The 25,481-nt window shown below is 38.0% G+C and overlaps 3 protein-coding genes across 3 annotated transcripts; all 3 read left to right on the forward strand.

Moving 5' to 3' along the window:
- The first annotated feature begins 1,182 nt into the window (after positions 1-1,182).
- Positions 1,183-2,605, forward strand: LOC148070004 (transcription factor HES-4-like). Its single transcript, XM_087800563.1, has 2 exons — positions 1,183-1,284; positions 1,395-2,605. Exons 1-2 carry the CDS (start codon positions 1,222-1,224, stop codon positions 1,728-1,730), a joined length of 399 nt encoding a protein of 132 aa, XP_087656689.1. The 5' UTR covers positions 1,183-1,221; the 3' UTR covers positions 1,731-2,605.
- Positions 2,606-13,109: 10,504 nt separating this feature from the next.
- LOC148070005 (uncharacterized) lies at positions 13,110-14,658 on the forward strand. Its single transcript, XM_087800571.1, has 2 exons — positions 13,110-13,338; positions 13,449-14,658. The coding sequence occupies exons 1-2, from the start codon at positions 13,189-13,191 to the stop codon at positions 13,782-13,784; spliced, it is 486 nt and encodes a 161-aa protein (XP_087656697.1). The 5' UTR covers positions 13,110-13,188; the 3' UTR covers positions 13,785-14,658.
- Positions 14,659-17,398: 2,740 nt separating this feature from the next.
- LOC148070006 (uncharacterized) lies at positions 17,399-18,414 on the forward strand. The gene is made up of 2 exons (XM_087800736.1): positions 17,399-17,616; positions 17,727-18,414. The coding sequence occupies exons 1-2, from the start codon at positions 17,467-17,469 to the stop codon at positions 18,060-18,062; spliced, it is 486 nt and encodes a 161-aa protein (XP_087656862.1). The 5' UTR covers positions 17,399-17,466; the 3' UTR covers positions 18,063-18,414.
- The last annotated feature ends 7,067 nt before the right edge of the window (positions 18,415-25,481 follow it).

Here is a 25,481-nt window from a genome sequence, read left to right on the forward strand (position 1 = left end):
TCAAGGTCAAGAATCTTTTGTGGTGACTCTGAGTGAAGCTCCTGCATCTGACATCATCGACATCTGGAGCGAACGTTGTTGTCATTGATGAATATTCAGGAGTTTTTCTTCACATTTCTACGTCGTCAAAGTTTGAGAAAATGATTTTTGTAACTTTTGTTTAGAGTTGAAGGAACATCAAGAAGCAGACGATGAATTGACCTGGTTAGAAGATACTAGTTATTTGGTAATTACACGTCATAGTGAAGCAACATCCTGGTTCTAGAGTGAGAAGCCAGTCGACCTCTGACCCCTGAAGGGAATCGACACACTTCACTGCTCGAACCTCTTCAGCGTCAACATTTCAAACCTCCTGAACCAGCCAATGGTGAGCTTTCCCTCCAGATGGTTGGTCTCCATGACGACCCACAGCAGCATCTGTCACTCAAGCCTCTTCACTGTGAGTCAGTGTGGGAAAGTGACATCGAGCTTCGACTCACACTGAGACACGCGCCCCCAAAATCGGACACACAATGGAGCCTGACCTTTGACCTGAAGACTTTAGAGCTTCACAAAAACTTTGCTGACCACGTCTGGACACGTTTTTATCTTCTGATCATATTAACTTTATTTCTTCACAAAACTACTTCATTTAACATGAAATATTTTTAATGAATTTTGCTTAATTATTTTGAATTTCTGCAAATAATTCAACGATCATTGATGAGTTTTTGTGGTCGAACAATGTCTGGTAATGATGATGTCATCAAAAGAAGACATTACAATATTTTATCTTAATGTTTTCAAAACATATGCAACTAAAACTATTTTTTATTGACTTTTGGTTGTAATTGAAAATGTTTGTCAATAAAGTTTCGACTTTAAAGTCCTGGTGTGTGTGATTGTTGTGACGTGTGTGATGAACGTGTGTCAAAGTCACTGATGTGATCATCAGGCAGCAGATCTACAGGGTCACCATGTTCCCACATCCTCACACACTCTCTTCATCTCCCCCAGTCCACCAGCTGTCCCCCTGAGACCTCACTATTGTCCCCGGAGCAATGAACATGTGACGCCCTCTTTTGTGTGAGCCTGCTCTCTGATTGGTGGAGAGTGTGAGAACCTTCATCCAGAGCTGGACTCACACATTGACATGGAGATGTGGGACTATAAAAGGAGGATGAAGCCAGCAGAGATGAGCTTCTCTCTACAGAGACCTCTACACAGCTCACACATCCAGACATGGCACCTACAAGCACTGCAGCAAGCAGCAGTTCTCAGGAGCACCTGACTCTGAGCCACAAGGTAAATAGAAGAATCTCTCACACTTGATCTTTCAGCAGAAACCATCCAAGATGGAGCTAATATGAGCCTCCAGAACAAGTGTATTCATGACTGTCTTGTTCTTCCTCCAGCTCAGAAAGCCTCTGGTGGAGAAGTTACGCAGAGAGAGAATCAACAGCAGCATCGAGCAGCTCAAGTCTCTCCTGGGTCCAGAGTTCCTCAAACAGCAGCCAGACTCCAAGCTGGAGAAAGCAGACATCCTGGAGATGAGCGTCTGCTTCCTGAGCCAGCTGCAGCAGAAGAGCCAACAACAAGGACGACTGCTGAAGCTCTTCCACAAGCTTCAGTCCTCCTCTGAGGAGAAGCTGACAGAGACGGACTTCTCTCCTCTGAGCTCCACAGTCCAGACCAGCGTCACCACAGAGAAGAAGAGTGCGCTCGACAGCGCCCCCTGGAGGCCGTGGTAGACGCACACAGAGACTGGAGCTCAGAGATGACGCACTGAACTCTGGGAAATGTTCTTCACTTGTTCTTCTGTGTTCACAACAACTTGTTTGGATGAAGATGATGTTTGTGAAGGAAGTGACATCACTGATCTCTTCCAGTGAAGATGGAAACATGTCATCGTGCATGTTGCATGAATCTCAACTCACTTCTCTAGTGATTATTGATCCTTGTTCTTCCTGTATTGGAAGTTTGTTATTGATCGCTCTGATCACAAATGTGTGCTTTGAATTGACGACTGTTGTGATTGATTTTTCATCAATGGATGTGAACGTGATCTGTTTTAAGATCACAATGTTTCTTTGGATTTCTAAAGAGTGGATTGAATATCACAGTGTGACTATTTGTCAGTGACACACTTTGTGAGTCTCTACATGTCACTGATGTGATCAAATGCAGTGAAATATTGAACTTTGATTGACACTAATCACAAGTATTGATGGTCTTTTTCTAGACGTGGACTTCACTTCATGATGATCTGTTTTAAGATCACTTCTTATTCTTTTGTTGACAAAAGATTTGAATCATGTGTCAGTTCTACACTGATGATGGATTGTTTGTGTTTACAAAATGAGTGTTTTATAGACAACAATGTGATCTGTTTTAAGATCAATGTTCTGAGCTTTTCTACATTTGGATCAAATGTGTAAAGATGTTGACAGTGAGTTGATCCTCAAATACTGTCAGTGGTTTGTCTTTGATAAAGACGACTGAACCTTCACTCTCTCTGAGTACAGTGTGTCTTGTAGAAATCTACAAGTTGTTGTTGTGATGCATCATCGCTCTTCTTCATGGTTCCATCTTCTCATGGTTCCTTTGATCCACAAATAAATATTTCAATCACAATCTTTCTTCTCTCGACTCTATTTTCAGTAGAAATATCGAAACAGAATCAAAAAATGATTAACATTTAAACATTATCCAAGAATAACATGTTATTTAAACAGCCTGAGGTTTAAAACTAACAGCTTTTCCATCCATTTGTGTAAGAAAACATTGTTTCTTCTTTTTGAGTAAATTCCAACATATTTCAGCCAGTTAGCATGCTAACGGTCACAAACGCTAACAGGCTAACAGAACAAAAACAACGTGTCCTTCCATAAACAAAGTTCTGATTATCATAATAAAATATTTTAAATACATGTTTGTGAATAATATAGAACTGTTGACCACAGAGTGTTAAGTGTTCTTGTTAAGACATGAAAATAAACTGTTACAATAGTCCAGACGAGAAGAAACAAACGCATGGATTACAAGCTCCAGATCATGTTCCGACAACATTTTCCTAAGTTTAGAGATTTTTCTCAGTTGAAGGAAATAGTTTCTGGTCAGTTTTCTACAGTGTTGAACAAGAGACATGACTTTATCAAATACAACACCCAGGTTTCTCAGGCTCAGTTTGACAGACTGACCTAAGTCACCCAAGTACTGACTCAACCTTGGAACCTTATCATCAGGAGCAATCACCAGTGTTTCAGTTTTGTCCACATTTAGCTGCAGAGTGTTTTCACTTATTGTTTGATTTCTAGTAAACAATTGACTAAGCTGTTCAGCCTCTGGGGCTCAGTTGGATCAAAAGAGCAGTAGAGCTGGATGTCATCAGCAAAAATTTGATAAGAAACATCAGGAAATCTCTGAATGATTTTACCGAGGGGAATCAAGTACAGCAAAAACAATAAAGGACCCAGAACAGAACCTTGCGGGACTCCACACATCAGATCTGCCGATTCAGACCTCATTTGATTGGCAGATACACTAAAACTGCACCCAGAAAGGTAAGATGAGAACCATTCTAACACAGACCCAGACAGTCTTCATCCCTCAGTCTTTTCAGCAGGATCTGGTGATCAACTGTGTCAAAGGCTGAGGACAGATCCAAAAGAACCAGAACAGTGAATTTACCCGAGTCAGCCGACATCATGATGTCACTGGACACCTTCAGTAAAGCTGTCTCCGTAGAGTGATGTTTACGGAAGCCAGACTGAAACTTCTAATGGATGTCGCTCTGATCCAGGAACAAAGACAGCTGCTCAGACACCAACTTCTCCAAGATCTTGGACAAGAAAGGGAGCTTAGAAATGGGCCTGAAATGACTGAGGTCAGTCGGGTCTAAGCCTGGCTTTTTGAGCAGAGGCTCCACAATGGCATGTTTAAATGCATTGGGAAAAACCCCTGTGGAAAGGGAGAGGTTCACCATATTGGTAACCCAGGGGCCAATTACATCAAATACTTTGATAAAAAGCCTACAAGGAAGGACGTCATCTGAGCAAGAGGAGGGTTTCATCTTGTTCACTAGTGCCGAAATATCACCCAAAGATACAGCAGTGAAGGAAGACCAAGAGGAGGAGAGGGGCTCAGAGACAGTAGGGGTTCCAAACAAAGGGGGAGAGATTTTCTCTTTGATCAATTTAATTTTGTCAATGAAAAATCTCAACAATGCATTGCTGTCAGCTTCACAGAAGACAGGCGTGATTTGAGGAGCAGGAGACACGAGAGAATTAATCGTGTCAAACAACACTTTGGGGTTTTTCTTATTTGCTGCTGCCAGTTTTCGGATGTAATCAGATCTAGCAGTTTCTACCATCTCATTGTAAGAAGACATCAGATCCCTGAGGTGAAGTCTATGCACCTCAAGTTTAGTGGACTTACAGAGACGCTCAGTCTTTCGACAAAGTCTCTTCAGACTCAGGAGATCTTAATTCGTCTAAGGGCACCGTTTTTTCTGAATTTTCAAGTTCGATTCAACAGGTGCCACTTGATTCAGTATTTCAACAAAATGAGAAGTTAAACAGTGAAACAGTGGGCTCTCTGGGGTTCTTCTTGACCCCAACTCCTCCTGCGTCTCATCAGATTCAATTTCTGTGAACTGTGGTATCACAACTATCTCCAGACCCTTCACCTTAACCGTGGACTTTGAGGCTTTGGCTATTTTTGCAGATTTTCCTGCATCTGCAAATGACAGTCAAAACCGTTTCTCCGTTGCCTTCCTCCTCTCTGAAATAGCTGTTCGAGTTGCCAACCCTCCCTGCCCCAGTTGGGCAAAGTCCTGAGATCAGTCGACCACTAATCACTTAATTCCCAACAGGGAATAGACACACTTCATGGAGCAGATGTCTGAACCATCAGTGTGGGAAAGTGACATCGAGCTTCTACTCACACTGAGACACAAAACTCTGCTGCACCTGGACTCATGTCTCACTCTCTGGTTTCTGCACTTTTACAACATCTGTTGATTTTTAAATCCTGTATTTTTATTTTATTTTAGCTTTCAAACCTTTAAAGATGAATTAAAGTTTAATATTTTAAAAGTTTCAGTCACAATTCCACTGTTTATTTTATGTTTTTTCATTAAATATCTGTTTCTCTAACATCTCAAATTCCAACTTTTATATTAAAATAATTATAAGACAAAATGACAAGTGATGGTCAAAGTTATTGATCCAACATCAGATCTGATCAACAGGGTCAACACTTTCCCACATCCTCACACACTTTCTTCATCAGTGGCGTGTGTTGGTGGAACATCTGTTGCCCTGAGATCTAACTATTGTCCCTGAAGGCAATAACCTCATTGAGCCTGTGACGCCCTCTTTTGTGTGAGCCTGCTCTCTGATTGGTGGAGAGTGTGAGAACCTTCATCCAGAGCTGGACTCACACATTGACATGGAGATGTGGGACTATAAAAGGAGGATGAAGCCAGCAGAGATGAGCTTCTCTCTACAGAGACCTCTACAGCTCACACATCCAGACATGGCACCTACAAGCACTGCAGCAAGCAGCAGTTCTCAGGAGCACCTGACTCTGAGCCACAAGGTAAATAGAAGAATCTCTCACACTTGATCTTTCAGCAGAAACCATCCAAGATGGAGCTAATATGAGCCTCCAGAACAAGTGTATTCATGACTGTCTTGTTCTTCCTCCAGCTCAGAAAGCCTCTGGTGGAGAAGTTACGCAGAGAGAGAATCAACAGCAGCATCGAGCAGCTCAAGTCTCTCCTGGGTCCAGAGTTCCTCAAACAGCAGCCAGACTCCAAGCTGGAGAAAGCAGACATCCTGGAGATGAGCGTCTGCTTCCTGAGCCAGCTGCAGCAGAAGAGCCAACAACAAGGACGACTGCTGAAGCTCTTCCACAAGCTTCAGTCCTCCTCTGAGGAGAAGCTGACAGAGACGGACTTCTCTCCTCTGAGCTCCACAGTCCAGACCAGCGTCACCACAGAGAAGAAGAGTGCGCTCGACAGCGCCCCCTGGAGGCCGTGGTAGACGCACACAGAGACTGGAGCGCTGAGATGACGCACTGAACTCTGGGAAATGTTCTTCACTTGTTCTTCTGTGTTCACAACAACTTGTTTGGATGAAGATGATGTTTGTGAAGGAAGTGACATCACTGATCTCTTCCAGTGAAGATGGAAACATGTCATCGTGCATGTTGCATGAATCTCAACTCACTTCTCCAGTGATTATTGATCCTTGTTCTTCCTGTATTGGAAGTTTGTTATTGATCGCTCTGATCACAAATGTGTGCTTTGAATTGACGACTGTTGTGATTGATTTTTCATCAATGGATGTGAACGTGATCTGTTTTAAGATCACAATGTTTCTTTGGATTTCTAAAGAGTGGATTGAATATCACAGTGTGACTATTTGTCAGTGACACACTTTGTGAGTCTCTACATGTCACTGATGTGATCAAATGCAGTGAAATATTGAACTTTGATTGACACTAATCACAAGTATTGATGGTCTTTTTCTAGACGTGGACTTCACTTCATGATGATCTGTTTTAAGATCACTTCTTATTCTTTTGTTGACAAAAGATTTGAATCATGTGTCAGTTCTACACTGATGATGGATTGTTTGTGTTTAAAAAATGAGTGTTTTATAGACAACAATGTGATCTGTTTTAAGATCAATGTTCTGAGCTTTTCTACATTTGGATCAAATGTGTAAAGATGTTGACAGTGAGTTGATCCTCAAATACTGTCAGTGGTTTGTCTTTGATAAAGACGACTGAACCTTCACTCTCTCTGAGTACAGTGTGTCTTGTAGAAATCTACAAGTTGTTGTTGTGATGCATCATCGCTCTTCTTCATGGTTCCATCTTCTCATGGTTCCTTTGATCCACAAATAAATATTTCAATCACAATCTTTCTTCTCTCGACTCTATTTTCAGTAGAAATCATTGTCTCTTCTTTTGGAGCAAATTTTAAGATATTTATAACGGTCAAAAATGCTAACAAGCTAACAGAACAAAAAATATTTTTCCTTCCATAAACAATTATCATAATACAATATTTCAAATACACTTAGTGAATATTCTATAACAAACACTTTAGTCTATTTTCAGTAGAAATATCAAAATAAAGTAATTGAAAATAATTAAAACTGTAACATTGATGTCAATATGACAATATCTTTCAAGAAGCACATTTTATGATTTCTATAGTGTTCATGAAGTAGAAAACAACTTATTGTACAGAAACAGTGTATTTTCTCTCAGAGGTTATCTTAGATGTTTCAGATAGTTATCATGCTAACAGCCACACATGCTAAAACAGCTAACAAGCTAATAGAGCAACACTTAGGTTTATTAATGTTACAACTTGGTTCCAAAATGTAACAACATCAGGACATTCCTATTACATTACATTATATACAAATGTGTACAATGGTCAAAGCTGGGACAGTAAGTTTCATGAAGTTATGTGTAAGATGCATTCTATGGACACGTTTCTGTTGGATCAGTTGATGATTCTTGGAGGTCTTCTCTATATTGTTCCACACAATAGTCCAGCAGATCCCTGTAGCTCAAAGATCCACTTCTGGACCAAGTGGTTTTTACAGGCAAGAGTTTTTTAGAGTCTTAGAGTTTTAGCTGAAATCATAAGATCAAGTTTTGATTCTATTCCTCTCTTAAAGTTTGAAGCACTTATAAGTTTATGGATGAGTTGGGAGAGTAGAATTCCATTTTTGATAGTTGCTGATCTTAGTTGTATATACAGGTCAATTATATTTGCTTTTTAATTCACTGAAAGAAATTAAACCTCTTGCATCGAAAACAACTTTAAACACGTTTAGTCCCTTAGACTTCCACTCACCCGATGAAAATCAGAATTAGAAACTTTTATTGCCAGTGTTGGAAACATTACATTTTTGTGGTGTAAGTACAGAATAAAATAATAAAACAAGGTGACACAGAAAGAAAGCAACAGACAAACAGCACCAAGTTTCAGTTTTTCTAGTTTTAGTTTTGTGTCAGAGGTTGAGAGTAATTTCCATATACTTTTTAATTTAATTGTTTTAACTTCAGGAATATATGGTAATGCAATGCATAATGCCAGGAGTTTAAATACATTAACATAGACTTTGTCGGATGATTTTTTTATCCAGATATTGAATGAAATGTTTTAAATTTTGATAAAAGGTGTGATATTGTGGAGGGATCGTTTAAATAAAAAAGAATATCATCTGCATTTAACATTATATATTAATATAATTAATAGTGTTCTATGTTACAGAAACTAACCAGTTTTATTAATGAATATTTATAAGTTTGAGGTTCAAATGAAAGTGCAAAGACTAGTGAAGACAGGAGGCTGAACTGTCAGGACATTATTCATGTAGTGAACTGTGTGAAACAAATGTTTCCAGTAAAAACCATTACAGAGGGTTTGGTGTGTAAAACTTTAATTGTGTTAATAAACTTTTCCTAAAACCAAATATGTCCAAAGTATCCCAAAGAAAATCTTAATCAAACCTATCAAAAGCTTCTAACGTGTTCTCTATTTTTGGTGTGAATTCTAAGATATTATATTCCAGGTAGTTAGCATGCTAACAGATGCTAACAGATGCTAACATGCTAACAGAACAAAAACAATGATTCTTTCCACAACTAAAGTTATAATTTCACTAATAGAATGTTTTAAATACATGTTTGTGAATATTTTATAATTGGTGAAGTTATTTATCTCAACTCAAGTCTATGATCGAATCATATTAGTGAGATTTATTGATAAATATTTCACCTTTATATATTTTTTTTAACTGTTGACTTATGAGATCAGACGACACACTTCAATTGTTCTTTAGACACACACACACACACACACACACACACACACACACACACACACACACACACACACACACACACACACACACACACACACACACACACACACACACACACACACACACACACAGACACACACACACACACACACACACACACCAGACACACACGCACACACACACACACACAAACACACACACACACCAGACACACGCACACACACACACACACTCATCGTATATGTGGAGTGTGGGAAAAGTCCTGAGATCAGTCGACCTCTTATCACTTAATTCCCAACAGGGAATAGACACACTTCATGGAGCAGATGTCTGAACCATCAGTGTGGGAAAGTGACATCGAGCTTCTACTCACTGAGACACGCGTCTGAAACATCTGTTCATTTCTAAATGTAGTTTTTATTTTTGCTTTTACATCTTTTCTTTTAAGATGAATTGCTTTAATCCCTCAAGAATGATGAGACACAATCATAGGTGACGGTCAAAGTTATTGATCCGACATCAGATCTGATCTTCAGGGTCAACACTTTCCCACATCCTCACACACTTTCTTCATCAGTGTGTTGGTGGAACATCTGCTCCCCTGAGATCTAACTATTGTCCCTCAATAACCTCCTGAAGCTGCTGCAGAGCTCTTTAAAATTATACACTTATAGTATAAATATTGATCTGTGATCGATTCATCTTGTCTGAGCAACTAAAAAACATCTTGTATCTAATGATGACACTTAAGTCTAATAATCGTCACAGTGTGGACGTTACAGTGTGTAGTACCTCACACTTACACCATCTTAGATATAAATCCACGTTTTAAAATCCACTTCTAAAGCTTTTCTTAACAGGATCAACACATCTTTCCTCAATCGTCCCCAAAATATCGGAGAATATTCTAAAAAAAGGCTGCAAATATTGGTAAAGCAAACACACCCTCATTTGAAACTCAAATTAAAAATACAAATAACTGTGATCAGATTAAATAAAGAACTTAATGAATAATAATGAATAAATAATATGTGCTGTAAGTGAACTGTGTAGATGAAGCTGATTAAACATAAGAACTAATATTTGACTGAAAAACGAATTAAAAAGAAACATTTTACACATATAGACATATAAAAAACTTGAACAAATATTTACATGAATTTAAATTCAAATGTTTGTCTCGTAAAAGCTTCAACAGCAGGATCTGTTGACATGTGAGTAGAAAGTTCACACATTTTCCCTCCAAATTCCTTCACTGCTGTTGTCAAAAGAGCACAAAGAGACACTGAAAGAATCTTTTCAGTATCCAAAGGAAGGAAATGCTTGATTTTTTAAATGTTACGAAGGTTAAAGTCCGTTAGATTTGTTTTATGTGTGAGTTAAATGATAAAAACTTCACTGTATATCAAACACAAACTTGAACAAACTTAGTTCAAACCACAATAAACTTTTCATCATCATGTCTAAAGTATTCATATCATGATAATCAAGCAACATATTTACCTAAATACACGTGAAATGGAGAGATTATAGTGACAAAATAACATCACATGAGAAAAACACAACTAACAGTAAAGAAACCTAACTATGACCTGATTAAATGATTAAAACAAAACAATATCTCTTCATTAGAAGTCCAATGAATTTGTTTATTCGGTTTGATACTGTAATAAAATGAAATGAGTCATTATTATTAAAATTATTGAACGAATAATTATCAACTGAAGAACAAATGAAAGTTCATGATGTTTGTAAAATAACTTATATGAGTTTGAATTCAAATGTTTGTAAAAATATTTACATGAGTTTAAATTCAAATGTTTGTTTAAATATTTACATGAGTTTAAATTCAAATGTTTGTCTCGTAAAAGCTTCAACATCAGGATCTGTTGACATGTGAGTAGAAAGTTCACACATTTTCCCTCCAAATTCCTTCACTGCTGTTGTCAAAAGAGCACAAAGAGACACTGAAAGAATCTTTTCAGCTCATTCTGAGTGAAGTTCCTCCAACATCTGCCATCTGGAGGAAGAAACATCACTGGCTTGTTCTTGAGAGTTTTGAGAAACATTGTTGTTTTAGACAAAAACATAACATTAGTAAACAATGAAAAAAACACAAATGTATCTTTGGCGGGAGAAGAGAAGCTCAGGTGTTCTTTCAAGGAGCTAACATATGCTAACATGCTAACTAACAAGCTAAGCTAACGTACATGTTTATCAATTATCCAGTGATAACATTCAAGCGGCTTCACTTCTGTATTTAACGTTGTTGACAAACCAACAGAAAGTCGTCCGTCAACGTCTCCGTCACAACACTTGTGTCGACCTCCTTCACTCTCTTAATGGAGGCTCTTTTCAAGAAGAATTAGCATTTAACAAGGCACATGTCTATTGTTGCTTGAATGGAGCGAGTGTGGGAAAAGCAGCGAGAGCAGAGTCTCAGTTCACCGCCATTAACATCCTCAAGCCCAGCAGCACCTGACGGAACCTCGGGGGAGTTGACACGCTTATCACAGGACAATGATGTTTGAGTCTGACGCCATTTCTTCAGCTTCAAAATCTAAAATGAATTGAACACAACAAATATCTTTACTACTGTTGAATCATAAAAATAAAATATCTACAAAGTGAGTAAACAATCATTTTATCTTCTAATCAAGATAATTCAAAGCTATAGTTAGCATGCTAACAACCTCAAATGCTAAAACCGCTAACAAGCTAACAGAGAAAAACAACAGCTGCCAAGAGTCACAATTTGACTCTTTCTCTGAACAAACTAAACATTTCTTGCTCTTATATTTAGTTATTGTAAAAGTTCATGAGAGTTTTGAGCGTCTGTTGTTGTCGATCATTTTCATGAACGAACTACATCTGAGTCACTGAAACTTCTACATATGGTGAGAATCGTCTTGAAATGTCCGACATTTTTAAAGTCGTCGATAAGTTTTAAGACTTTCTACGAGCAGATGAAGTTTTTCTGACTGTTCTCTGGACAAACTGAGACTTTTGGTGTCTTTGAGGTCAAACCTCCAGATCAGCCAATAGCAAAGCTTCCCTCCAGACGCTCAGTGACCTGATGCTCGCTGGAGTGAAAACTGCTGACATCAGTCGACCACTGATCACGTTTCATCCCTGAAGGGAATCGACACACTTCAGGAAGCAGCTGCTCGAACCTCTTCACCGTCAACATTTCAAACCTCCTGAACCAGCCAATGGTGAGCTTTCCCTCCAGATGGTTGGTCTCCATGACGACCCACAGCAGCATCTGTCACTCAAGCCTCTTCACTGTGAGTCAGTGTGGGAAAGTGACATCGAGCTTCGACTCACACTGAGACACGCGCCCCCAAAATCGGACACACAATGGAGCCTGACCTTTGACCTGAAGACTTTAGAGCTTCACAAAAACTTTGCTGACCACGTCTGGACACGTTTTTATCTTCTGATCATCTGAACTTTATTTCTTCACAAAACTACTTTATTTAACATGAGAAATATTTTTTAATAAATGTTGCTAAATTATTTTGAATTTCTACAAATAATTCAATGATCATTGATTAATTTTTGTGGTCAAACAATGGCTGGTAATGATGATGTCATCAAAAGAAGACATTACAATATTTTATCTACATGTTTTTAAAAACTTCTGGAGCTAAAACCATTTTTTTTATTGACTTTTGGTTGTAATTGAAGTGAAAATGTTTGTCAATAAAGTTTTGACTTTAAAGTCCTGGTGTGTGAAGATCAATTCTTATTGAAATGTTTGTTATTATATGATTTTATTTTGATTGTTTTATTTCTAAAATGTTTTAAAGTTCATCCTCTCGTCAAATTCCTGAGTAAGTGCTAGTATCTAGTGTGCAGACGAATGAGACACACTTGTGTTGTTGCTGCAGCAGCAGTTAAAAGAATGTGAAACCTCTGCACCTTCAATGGAGCCTGACCTTTGACCTGAAGACTTTAGAGCTTCACAAAAACTTTGCTGACCACGTCTGGACAATATTTGATCTAATGTTTTTAAAAACTTCATATTTTTTATTGACTTTTGGTTGTAAGTGAAAATGTTTGTCAATAAAGTTTCGCCTTTAAGGTCCTGGTGTGTGTGATTGTTGTGACGTGTGCGATGAACGTGTGTCAAAGTCACTGATGTGATCATCAGGCAGCAGATCTACAGGGTCACCATGTTCCCACATCCTCACACACTCTCTTCATCTCCCCCAGTCCACCAGCTGTCCCCCTGAGACCTCACTATTGTCCCCGGAGCAATGAACATGTGACGCCCTCTTTTGTGTGAGCCTGCTCTCTGATTGGTGGAGAGTGTGAGAACCTTCATCCAGAGCTGGACTCACACATTGACATGGAGATGTGGGACTATAAAAGGAGGATGAAGCCAGCAGAGATGAGCTTCTCTCTACAGAGACCTCTACAGCTCACACATCCAGACATGGCACCTACAAGCACTGCAGCAAGCAGCAGTTCTCAGGAGCACCTGACTCTGAGCCACAAGGTAAATAGAAGAATCTCTCACACTTGATCTTTCAGCAGAAACCATCCAAGATGGAGCTAATATGAGCCTCCAGAACAAGTGTATTCATGACTGTCTTGTTCTTCCTCCAGCTCAGAAAGCCTCTGGTGGAGAAGTTACGCAGAGAGAGAATCAACAGCAGCATCGAGCAGCTCAAGTCTCTCCTGGGTCCAGAGTTCCTCAAACAGCAGCCAGACTCCAAGCTGGAGAAAGCAGACATCCTGGAGATGAGCGTCTGCTTCCTGAGCCAGCTGCAGCAGAAGAGCCAACAACAAGGACGACTGCTGAAGCTCTTCCACAAGCTTCAGTCCTCCTCTGAGGAGAAGCTGACAGAGACGGACTTCTCTCCTCTGAGCTCCACAGTCCAGACCAGCGTCACCACAGAGAAGAAGAGTGCGCTCGACAGCGCCCCCTGGAGGCCGTGGTAGACGCACACAGAGACTGGAGCTCACAGATGACGCACTGAACTCTGGGAAATGTTCTTCACTTGTTCTTCTGTGTTCACAACAACTTGTTTGGATGAAGATGATGTTTGTGAAGGAAGTGACATCACTGATCTCTTCCAGTGAAGATGGAAACATGTCATCGTGCATGTTGCATGAATCTCACTCACTTCTCGAGTGATTATTGATCCTTGTTCTTCCTGTATTGGAAGTTTGTTATTGATCGCTCTGATCACAAATGTGTGCTTTGAATTGACGACTGTTGTGATTGATTTTTCATCAATGGATGTGAACGTGATCTGTTTTAAGATCACAATGTTTCTTTGGATTTCTAAAGAGTGGATTGAATATCACAGTGTGACTATTTGTCAGTGACACACTTTGTGAGTCTCTACATGTCACTGATGTGATCAAATGCAGTGACATATTGAACTTTGATTGACACTAATCACAAGTATTGATGGTCTTTTTCTAGACGTGGACTTCACTTCATGATGATCTGTTTTAAGATCACTTGTTATTCTTTTGTTGACAAAAGATTTGAATCATGTGTCAGTTCTACACTGATGATGGATTGTTTGTGTTTACAAAATGAGTGTTTTATAGACAACAATGTGATCTGTTTTAAGATCAATGTTCTGAGCTTTTCTACATTTGGATCAAATGTGTAAAGATGTTGACAGTGAGTTGATCCTCAAATACTGTCAGTGGTTTGTCTTTGATAAAGACGACTGAACCTTCACTCTCTCTGAGTACAGTGTGTCTTGTAGAAATCTACAAGTTGTTGTTGTGATGCATCATCGCTCTTCTTCATGGTTCCATCTTCTCATGGTTCCTTTGATCCACAAATAAATATTTCAATCACAATCTTTCTTCTCTCGACTCTATTTTCAGTAGAAATATCTAAACAGAATCAAAAAATGATTAACATTTAAACATTATCCAAGAATAACATGTTATTTAAACAGCCTGAGGTTTAAAACTAACAGCTTTTCCATCCATTTGTATGAGCAAACATTGTTTCTTCTTTTCGAGTAAATTCCAACATATTTCAGCTAGTTAGCATGCTAACGGGCACAAACGCTAACAGGCTAACAGAACAAAAACAATGTTTCCTTCCATAAACAAAGTTCTGATTACCATAATAAAATATTTTAAATACATGTTTGTGAATAATATAGAACTGTTGACCACAGAGTGTTAAGTGTTCTTGTTAAGACATGAAAACAAACTGTTACAATAGTCCAGACGAGAAGAAACAAACGCATGGATTATAAGATCCAGATCATGTTCCGACAACATTTTCCTAAGTTTAGAGATTTTCTCAGTTGAAGGAAACAGTTTCTTGTCAGTTTTCTACAGTGTTGAAGAAGAGACATGTCTTTATCAAATACAACACCCAGGTTTCTCAGGCTCAGTTTGACAGACTGACCTAAGTCACCCAAGTACTGACTCAACCCTGGAACCTTATCATCAGGAGCAATCACCAGAGTTTCAGTTTTGTCCACATTTAGCTGCAAAGAGTTTTCACTCAGCCATTGTTTGATTTCTAGCAAACAATTGACTAAGTTCGGCCTCTGGGGCTCAGTTGGATCAAAAGAGCAGTAGAGCTGGATGTCATCAGCAAAAATTTGATAAGAAATATCAGGAAATCTCTGAATGATTTTACCGAGGGGAATCAAGTACAGCAAAAACAATAAAGGACCCAGAACAGAACCTTGAGGGACTCCACACATCAGATCTGCCGATTCAGACCTCATTTGATTGGCAGATACACTAAAACTGCACCCAGAAAGGTAAGATGAGAACCATTCTAACACAGACCCAGACAGTCTTCATCCCTCAGTCTTCTCAGCAGGATCTGGTGATCAACTGTGTCAAAGGCTGAGGACAGATCCAAGAGAACCAGAACAGTGAATTTACCCGAGTCAGCCGACATCATGATGTCACTGGACACCTTCAGTAAAGCTGTCTCCGTAGAATGATGTTTATGGAAGCCAGACTGAAACTTCTAATGGATGTCGCTCTGATCCAGGAACAAAGACAGCTGCTCAGACACCACCTTCTCTAAGATCTTGGACAAGAAAGGAAGCTTAGAAATAGGCCTGAAATTACTGAGGTCAGTTGGGTCTAAGCCTGGCTTTTTGAGCAGAGGCTCCACAATGGCATGTTTAAATGCATTGGGAAAAACCCCTGTGGAAAGGGAGAGGTTCACCATGTTGGTAACCCAGGGGCCAATTACATCAAATACTTTGATAAAAGGCCTACAAGGAAGGACGTCATCTGAGCAAGAGGAGGGTTTCATCTTGTTCACTAGTGCCGAAATATCACCCAAAGATACAGCAGTGAAGGAAGACCAAGAGGAGGAGAGGGGCTCAGAGACAGTAGGGGTTCCAAACAAAGGGGGAGATATTTTCTCTTTGATCAATTTAATTTTGTCAATGAAAAATCTCAACAATGCATTGCTGTCAGCTTCACAGAAGACCGGCGTGATTTGAGGAGCAGGAGACACCAGAGAATTAATCGTGTCAAACAACACTTTGGGGTTTTTCTTATTTGCTGCTACCAGTTTTCTGATGTAATCAGATCTAGCAGTTTCTACCATCTCATTGTAAGAAGTCATCAGATCCCTGAGGTGAAGTCTATGCACCTCAAGTTTAGTGGACTTACAGAGACGCTCAGTCTTTCGACAAAGTCTCTTCAGACTCAGGAGATCTTAATTCGTCTAAGGGCACCGTTTTTTCTGAATTTTCAAGTTCGATTCAACAGGTGCCACTTGATTCAGTATTTCAACAAAATGAGTAGTGAAACAGTGAAACAGTGGGCTCTCTGGGGTTCTCCTTGACCCCAACTCCTCCTGCGTCTCATCAGATTCAATTTCTGTGAACTGTGGTATCACAACTATCTCCAGACCCTTCACCTTAACCTGGTGGACTTTGAGGCTTTGGCTATTTTTGCAGATTTTCCTGCATCTGCAAATGACAGTCAAAACCGATTCTCCGTTGCCTTCCTCCTCTCTAAAATAGCTGTTCGAGTTGCCAACCCTCCCTGCCCCAGTTGGGCAAAGTCCTGAGATCAGTCGACCACTAATCACTTAATTCCCAACAGGGAATAGACACACTTCATGGAGCAGATGTCTGAACCATCAGTGTGGGAAAGTGACATCGAGCTTCTACTCACACTGAGACACATAACTCTGCTGCACCTGGACTCATGTCTCACTCTCTGGTTTCTGCACTTTTACAACATCTGTATATTTTATTATTTTAGCTTTCAAACCTTTAAAGATGAATTAAAGTTAAATATTTTTAAAGTTTCACTGACAATTCTACTGTTTATTTTATGTTTTTTCGGTAAATATATGTTTCTCTAACATCTCAAATTCCAACTTTTATATTCAAAGAATTATGAGCAAAATTAAAAGTGATGGTCAAAGTTATTGATCCAACATCAGATCTGATCAACAGGGTCAACACTTTCCCACATCCTCACACACTTTCTTCATCAGTGGCGTGTGTTGGTGGAACATCTGTTGCCCTGAGATCTAACTATTGTCCCTGAAGGCAATAACCTCATTGAGCCTGTGACGCCCTCTTTTGTGTGAGCCTGCTCTCTGATTGGTGGAGAGTGTGAGAACCTTCATCCAGAGCTGGACTCACACATTGACATGGAGATGTGGGACTATAAAAGGAGGATGAAGCCAGCAGAGATGAGCTTCTCTCTACAGAGACCTCTACAGCTCACACATCCAGACATGGCACCTACAAGCACTGCAGCAAGCAGCAGTTCTCAGGAGCACCTGACTCTGAGCCACAAGGTAAATAGAAGAATCTCTCACACTTGATCTTTCAGCAGAAACCATCCAAGATGGAGCTAATATGAGCCTCCAGAACAAGTGTATTCATGACTGTCTTGTTCTTCCTCCAGCTCAGAAAGCCTCTGGTGGAGAAGTTACGCAGAGAGAGAATCAACAGCAGCATCGAGCAGCTCAAGTCTCTCCTGGGTCCAGAGTTCCTCAAACAGCAGCCAGACTCCAAGCTGGAGAAAGCAGACATCCTGGAGATGAGCGTCTGCTTCCTGAGCCAGCTGCAGCAGAAGAGCCAACAACAAGGACGACTGCTGAAGCTCTTCCACAAGCTTCAGTCCTCCTCTGAGGAGAAGCTGACAGAGACGGACTTCTCTCCTCTGAACTCCACAGTCCAGATCAGCGTCACCACAGAGAAGAAGAGTGCGCTCGACAGCGCCCCCTGGAGGCCGTGGTAGACGCACACAGAGACTGGAGCTCAGAGATGACGCACTGAACTCTGGGAAATGTTCTTCACTTGTTCTTCTGTGTTCACAACAACTTGTTTGGATGAAGATGATGTTTGTGAAGGAAGTGACATCACTGATCTCTTCCAGTGAAGATGGAAACATGTCATCGTGCATGTTGCATGAATCTCAACTCACTTCTCGAGTGATTATTGATCCTTGTTCTTCCTGTATTGGAAGTTTGTTATTGATCGCTCTGATCACAAATGTGTGCTTTGAATTGACGACTGTTGTGATTGATTTTTCATCAATGGATGTGAACGTGATCTGTTTTAAGATCACAATGTTTCTTTGGATTTCTAAAGAGTGGATTGAATATCACAGTGTGCCTATTTGTCAGTGACACACTTTGTGAGTCTCTACATGTCACTGATGTGATCAAATGCAGTGACATATTGAACTTTGATTGACACTGATCACAAGTATTGATGGTCTTTTTCTAGACGTGGACTTCACTTCATGATGATCTGTTTTAAGATCACTTGTTATTCTTTTGTTGACAAAAGATTTGAATCATGTGTCAGTTCTACACTGATGATGGATTGTTTGTGTTTACAAAATGAGTGTTTTATAGACAACAATGTGATGTGTTTTAAGATCAATGTTCTGAGCTTTTCTACATTTGGATCAAATGTGTAAAGATGTTGACAGTGAGTTGATCCTCAAATACTGTCAGTGGTTTGTCTTTGATAAAGACGACTGAACCTTCACTCTCTCTGAGTACAGTGTGTCTTGTAGAAATCTACAAGTTGTTGTTGTGATGCATCATCGCTCTTCTTCATGGTTCCATCTTCTCATGGTTCCTTTGATCCACAAATAAATATTTCAATCACAATCTTTCTTCTCTCGAGTCTATTTTCAGTAGAAAACATTGTCTCTTCTTTTGGAGCAAATTTTAAGATATTTATAACGGTCAAAAATGCTAACAAGCTAACAGAACAAAAACAATGTTTCTTTCCATAAACAATTATCATAATAGAATATTTCAAATACACTTAGTGAATTATCTATAATAAACCCTTTAGTCTTTTTTCAGTAGAAATATCTAAACAAAGTCATTGAAAATAATTAAAACTGTAACATTGATGTCAATATGACAATATTTTTCGAGAAGCACAATTAATGATTTCTATAGTGTTTATAGAGTAGAAAACAACTTATTGTACAGAAACATTGTATTTTCCCTCAGAGGTCATTCTCAGATGTTTCAGATAGTTAGCATGCTAACACCTAACAAGCTAATAGAGCAACACTTGGGTTTCTTTTCACACGAAAACATAGGTTTAATAAATATCTTTGTTCTCCTAAGTTCATTTTGAGTATCTATATACAGATTTAAAGACGGTCATGACAACAATTAAAACATTCCTATTATATAAAATGTGTACAATGGTCAAAGCTGGGACAGTAAGTTTCATGACGTTATGTGTAAGATGCATTCTATGGACACGTTTATGTTGGATCAGTTGATGATTCTTGGAGGTCTTCTCTATATTGTTCCACACAATAGTCCAGCAGATCCCTGTTGCTCAAAGATCCACTTCTGGACCAAGTGGTTTTTACAGGCAAGAGTTTTTTAGAGTCAGAAATAATAAGATCACGTTTTGATTCTATTCCTCTCTTAAGGTTTGAAGCACTTATAAGTTTTTGGATGAGTTGGGAGAGTAGAATTCCATTGTCGAAAGATGATGATCTTAGTTGTATATACAGGTCAATTATATGAACTTTTTAATTCACTGAAAGAAATTAAACCTCTTTCATCGAAAACAACTTTACACACGTTTACTCCCTTAGACTTCCACTCACCTGATGAGAATCAGAATTAGAAACTTTTATTGCCAGTGTTGTAAAAATAACATTTTTGTGGTGTATGTACAGAATAAAATAATAAAACAAGGTGACACAGAAAGTAAGCAACAGACAAACAGCACCAAGTTTCAGTTCTTATAGTTTTAGTTTTGTGTGAGAGGTTGAGAGTAATTTCCATATACTTTTTAATTTATTTTTTTTAACTTCAGGAATATATGGTAATGCAATGCATAATGCCGGGAGTTTAAATACATTTACATAGACTTTGTCGGATGATTTTTTTATCCAAATATTGAATGAAATGTTTTAAATTTTGATAAAAGGTGTGATATTGTGGAGGGATCGTTTAAATAAAGAAGAATATCATCTGCATTTAACAATATATATTAATATAATTAATAGTGTTCTATGTTACAGAAACTAACCAGTTTTATTAATGAATATTTATAAGTTTGAAAGAGCAAAAGACTAGTGAAGACAGGAGGCTGAGCTGTCAGGACATTATTCATGTAGTGAACTGTGTGAAACAAATGTTTCCAGTAAAAACCATTACAGTGGGTTTGGTGTGTAAAACTTTATTTGTATTAATAAACTTCTACCCAAAACCAAATATGTCCAAAGTATCCCAAAGAAAATCTTAATCAAACCTATGAAAAGCTTCTAACGTGTTCTCTATTTTTGGTGTGAATTCTAAGATATTATATTCCAGGTAGTTAGCATGCTAACAGATGCTAACAGATGCTAACATGCTAACAGAACAAAAACAATGATTCTTTCCACAACTAAAGTTATAATTTCACTAATAGAATGTTTTAAATACATGTTTGTGAATATTATATAATTGGTGAAGTTATTTATCTCAACTCAAGTCTATGATCGACTCATATTAGTGAGATTTATTGATAAATATTTCACTTTTATATATTTTTGACATCAGACGACACACTTCTATTGTTCTTTAGACACACACACACACACACACACACACACACCCCCCCCCCCCCCCCCACACACACACACACACACACACGCACACACACCCCCACACACACAAACACACACACACACACACACCAGACACACGCAAACACACACACACACTCACCGTATATGTGGAGTGTGGGAAAAGTCCTGAGATCAGTCGACCTCTTATCACTTAATTCCCAACAGGGAATAGACACACTTCATGGAGCAGATGTCTGAACCATCAGTGTGGGAAAGTGACATCGAGCTTCTACTCGCACTGAGACACGCGTCTGAAACATATGTTCATTTCTAGATATAGTTTTTATTTTTGCTTTTACATCTTTTCTCTTAAGATGAATTGCTTTAATCCCTCAAGAATGATGAGACACAATCATAGGTGACGGTCAAAGTTATTGATCCGACATCAGATCTGATCTTCAGGGTCAACACTTTCCCACATCCTCACACACTTTCTTCATCAGTGTGTTGGTGGAACATCTGCTCCCCTGAGATCTAACTATTGTCCCTCAATAACCTCCTGAAGCGGCTGCACAGCTCTTTAAAATTATACACTTATAGTATAAATATTGATCTGTGATCGATTTATCTTGTCTGAGCAACTAAAAAACATCTTGTATCTAATAATGACACTTAAGTCTAATTATCGTCACAGTGTGGACGTTACAGTGTGTAGTACCTCACACTTACACCATCTTAGATATAAATCCACGTTTTAAAATCCACTTCTAAAGCTTTTCTTAACAGGATCAACACATCTTTCCTCAATCGCCCCCAAAATATCGGAGAAATTCAAAAAAAAAAAAAAGGCTGCAAATATTGGTAAAGCAAACACACCCTCATTTGAAACTCAAATTAAAAATACAAATAACTGTGATCAGATTAAATAAAGAACTTAATGAATAATAATGAAGAAATAATATGTGCTGTAAGTGAACTGTGTAGATGAAGCTGATTAAACATAAGAACTAATATTTGACTGAAAAACGAATTAAAAAGAAACATTTTACACATATAGAAATATAAAAAACTTGAACAAATATTTACATGAATTTAAATTCAAATGTTTGTCTCGTAAAAGCTTGTGAGTAGAAAGTTCACACATTTTCCCTCCAAATTCCTTCACTGCTGTTGTCAAAAGAGCACAAAGAGACACTGAAAGAATCTTTTCAGCATCCAAAGGAAGGAAATGCTTGATTTTTTAAATGTTACGAAGGTTAAAGTCTGTTAGATTTGTTTTATGTGTGAGTTAAATGATAAAAACTTCACTGTATATCAAACACAATCTTGAACAAACTTAGTTCAAACCACAATAAACTTTTCATCATCATGTCTGAAGCATTAATATTATGATAATCAAGCAACATATTTACCTAAATACATGTTAAATGGAGAGATTATGGTGACAAAATAACATCACATGAGAAAAACACAACTAACAGTAAAGAAACCTAACTATGACCTGATTAAATGATTAAAACAAAACAATATCTCTTCATTAGAAGTCCAATGAATTTGTTTATTCGGTTTGATACTGTAATAAAATGAAATGAGTCATTATTATTAAAATGATTGAACGAATAATTATCAACTGAAGAACAAATGAAAGTTCATGATGTTTGTAAAATAACTTATATGAGTTTCAATTCAAATGTTTGTTTAAATATTTACATGAGTTTAAATTCAAATGTTTGTCTCGTAAAAGCTTCAACAGCAGGATCTGTTGACATGTGAGTAGAAAGTTCACACATTTTCCCTCCAAATTCCTTCACTGCTGTTGTCAAAAGAGCACAAAGAGACACTGAAAGAATCTTTTCAGCTCATTCTGAGTGAAGTTCCTCCAACATCTGCCATCTGGAGGAAGAAACATCACTGGCTTGTTCTTGAGAGTTTTGAGAAACCTTGTTGTTTTAGACAAAGACATAACATTCGTAAACAATAAAAAAACAAACAAATGAATCTTTGGCGGGAGAAGAGAAGCACAGGTGTTCTTTCAAGGAGCTAACGTATGCTAACATGCTAACTAACAAGTTAAGCTAACGTACATGTTTATCAATTGTGATGCATCATCGCTCTTCTTCATGGTTCCATCTTCTCAAGGTTCCTTTGATCCACAATAAATATTTCAATCACAATCTTTCTTCTCTCAAGTCTATTTTCAGTTGAAATATCTGAACAAAGTCAAGAAACAATTCAACCCAAAACATTATCCAATAAAAACATCACATATTTACACTAAACTAACATCTCTAGAATTTGTTTAAAATATCAGTGAATCTGAAGCTGATTCTAAGAAATTTCTGATAGTTAGCATGCTAACAAACATAAATGCTAAATGTGTTAACAAGCTAACATAGAGCTGCTCAGTGAAATGTCCTTGAATGTTGATAAGTTTGGTTTAGAACTTTAATGTATGTTGGTGCTAGAACATGTAAAGCTTTATAGGTTAAAGAAGGATTTTAACTTGTATTTTAAATTCTACTGACACCAATGTAAAGAAGAAAACAAAGAAATGTGTTTGTGCCTCTTAGTCTTATTCAGCACACAAGCTGCAGATTCTGAAAGAGCTGAAGATTCTGAGAAACTTTTAAGAACATCCTGACAAGAGAGAATTACAATAGTCCAGCCTGGAGGTTACAAAAACATGGATTAGTTTCTCAGCAGAAATCCAAAGGAAGAAAGTTCCTGTTTTTTTAAATGTTATGAAGGTTAAAGTAGGCAGTATGTGAGATTTGTTTTATGTGTGAGTTAAATGATAAGTCATGAGCAAAGCAAACAAGATTCTTCACAGTGGTTCTAGCCGCAGGAGAAAGTCCATTTTGAAAAGCTAGACCATTAGTTAGGGATTGTCTGAGATGTTGTGGATCAACTAGTTAGAACCCCAGTTTTGTCTGAGTTCAGTAAAAGTAAGTTGTGGGTCATCCAGTACTTGATATGTGTAATACACGACTGTATTTTTTTTTATTTCATCTGCTTCATTGACAAGTACAGTTGAGTGTCATCAGCATAAAAGTGTAAGTTTATAGAGTCTTGTAATCAAGTCCCCTAGTGGAAGAACATATATCGACATTTCTTGCATTATTGTTTTTTATTCGTGAAGAAGACACAAACAGCCAGAAAATATTTCCATCAATATTATTTATATATAATTGATCAATAAAGCTGTTTCTGCTTCTGATTTTCTAATTTATTATGAAACTTACAGTTTTCAACAGTAAAGAAACCTAACTATGATCTGATTCAATGATTAAAACGAAACAATATCTCTTCATTAAAAGTCCAATGAATTTGTTAATTCGGTTTTGATATTGTAATAAAGTGAAATGAGTCATTATTATTTGACAAAATACAATGTTTAATAATAAAAGTTTTAAATTATTGAACGAATAATTATCAACTGAAGAACAAATAAAAGTTCATGATGTTTGTAAAAATATTTACGTGAGTTTAAATTCAAATGTTTGTCTCGTAAAAGCTTCAACAGCAGGATCTGTTGACATGTGAGTAGAAAGTTCACACATTTTCCCTCCAAATTCCTTCACTGCTGTTGTCAAAAGAGCACAAAGAGACACTGAAAGAATCTTTTCAGCTCATTCTGAGTGAAGTTCCTCCAACATCTGCCATCTGGAGGAAGAAACATCACTGGCTTGTTCTTGAGAGTTTTGAGAAACCTTGTTGTTTTAGACAAAGACAAAACATTCATAACATACAATAAAAAATGTATCTTTGGCGGGAGAAGAGAAGCACAGGTGTTCTTTCAAGGAGCTAACATATGCTAACAGGCTAACTAACAAGCTAAGCTAACATACATGTTTATCAATTATCCAGTGATAACATTCAAGCGGCTTCACTTCTGTATTTAACGTTGTTGACAAACCAACAGAAAGTCGTCCGTCAACGTCTCCGTCACAACACTTGTGTCGACCTCCTTCACTCTCTTAATGGAGGCTCTTTTCAAGAAGAATTAGCATTTAACAAGGCACATGTCTATTGTTGCTTGAATGGAGCGAGTGTGGGAAAAGCAGCGAGAGCAGAGTCTCAGTTCACCGCCATTAACATCCTCAAGCCCAGCAGCACCTGACGGACCCTCGGGGGAGTTGACACGCTTATCACAGGACAATGATGTTTGAGTCTGACGCCATTTCTTCAGCTTCAAAATCTAAAATCAATTGAACACAACAAATATCTTTACTACTGTTGAATCATAAAAATAAAAGATCTACAAAGTGAGTAAACAATCATTTTATCTTCTAATCAAGATAATTCAAAGCTATAGTTAGCATGCTAACAACCTCAAATGCTAAAACCGCTAACAAGCTAACTTCTTGCTTCTATATTTAGTCATTGTAAAAGTTCATGAGAGTTTTGAGCGTCTGTTGTTGTCGATCATTTTCATGAACGAACTACATCTACTACATTCACTGAAACTTCTACATATGGTGAGAATCGTCTTGAAATGTCCGACATTTTTAAAGTCGTCGATAAGTTTTAAGACTTTCTACGAGCAGATGAAGTTTTTCTGACTGTTCTCTGGACAAACTGAGACTTTTGGTGTCTTTGAGGTCAAACCTCCAGATC

The sequence above is a fragment of the Callionymus lyra genome, chromosome 10 (genome assembly GCF_982586985.1).
Source record: "Callionymus lyra chromosome 10, fCalLyr1.hap1.1, whole genome shotgun sequence".
In the NCBI taxonomy this organism is placed as follows: Eukaryota; Metazoa; Chordata; class Actinopteri; order Syngnathiformes; family Callionymidae; genus Callionymus; species Callionymus lyra.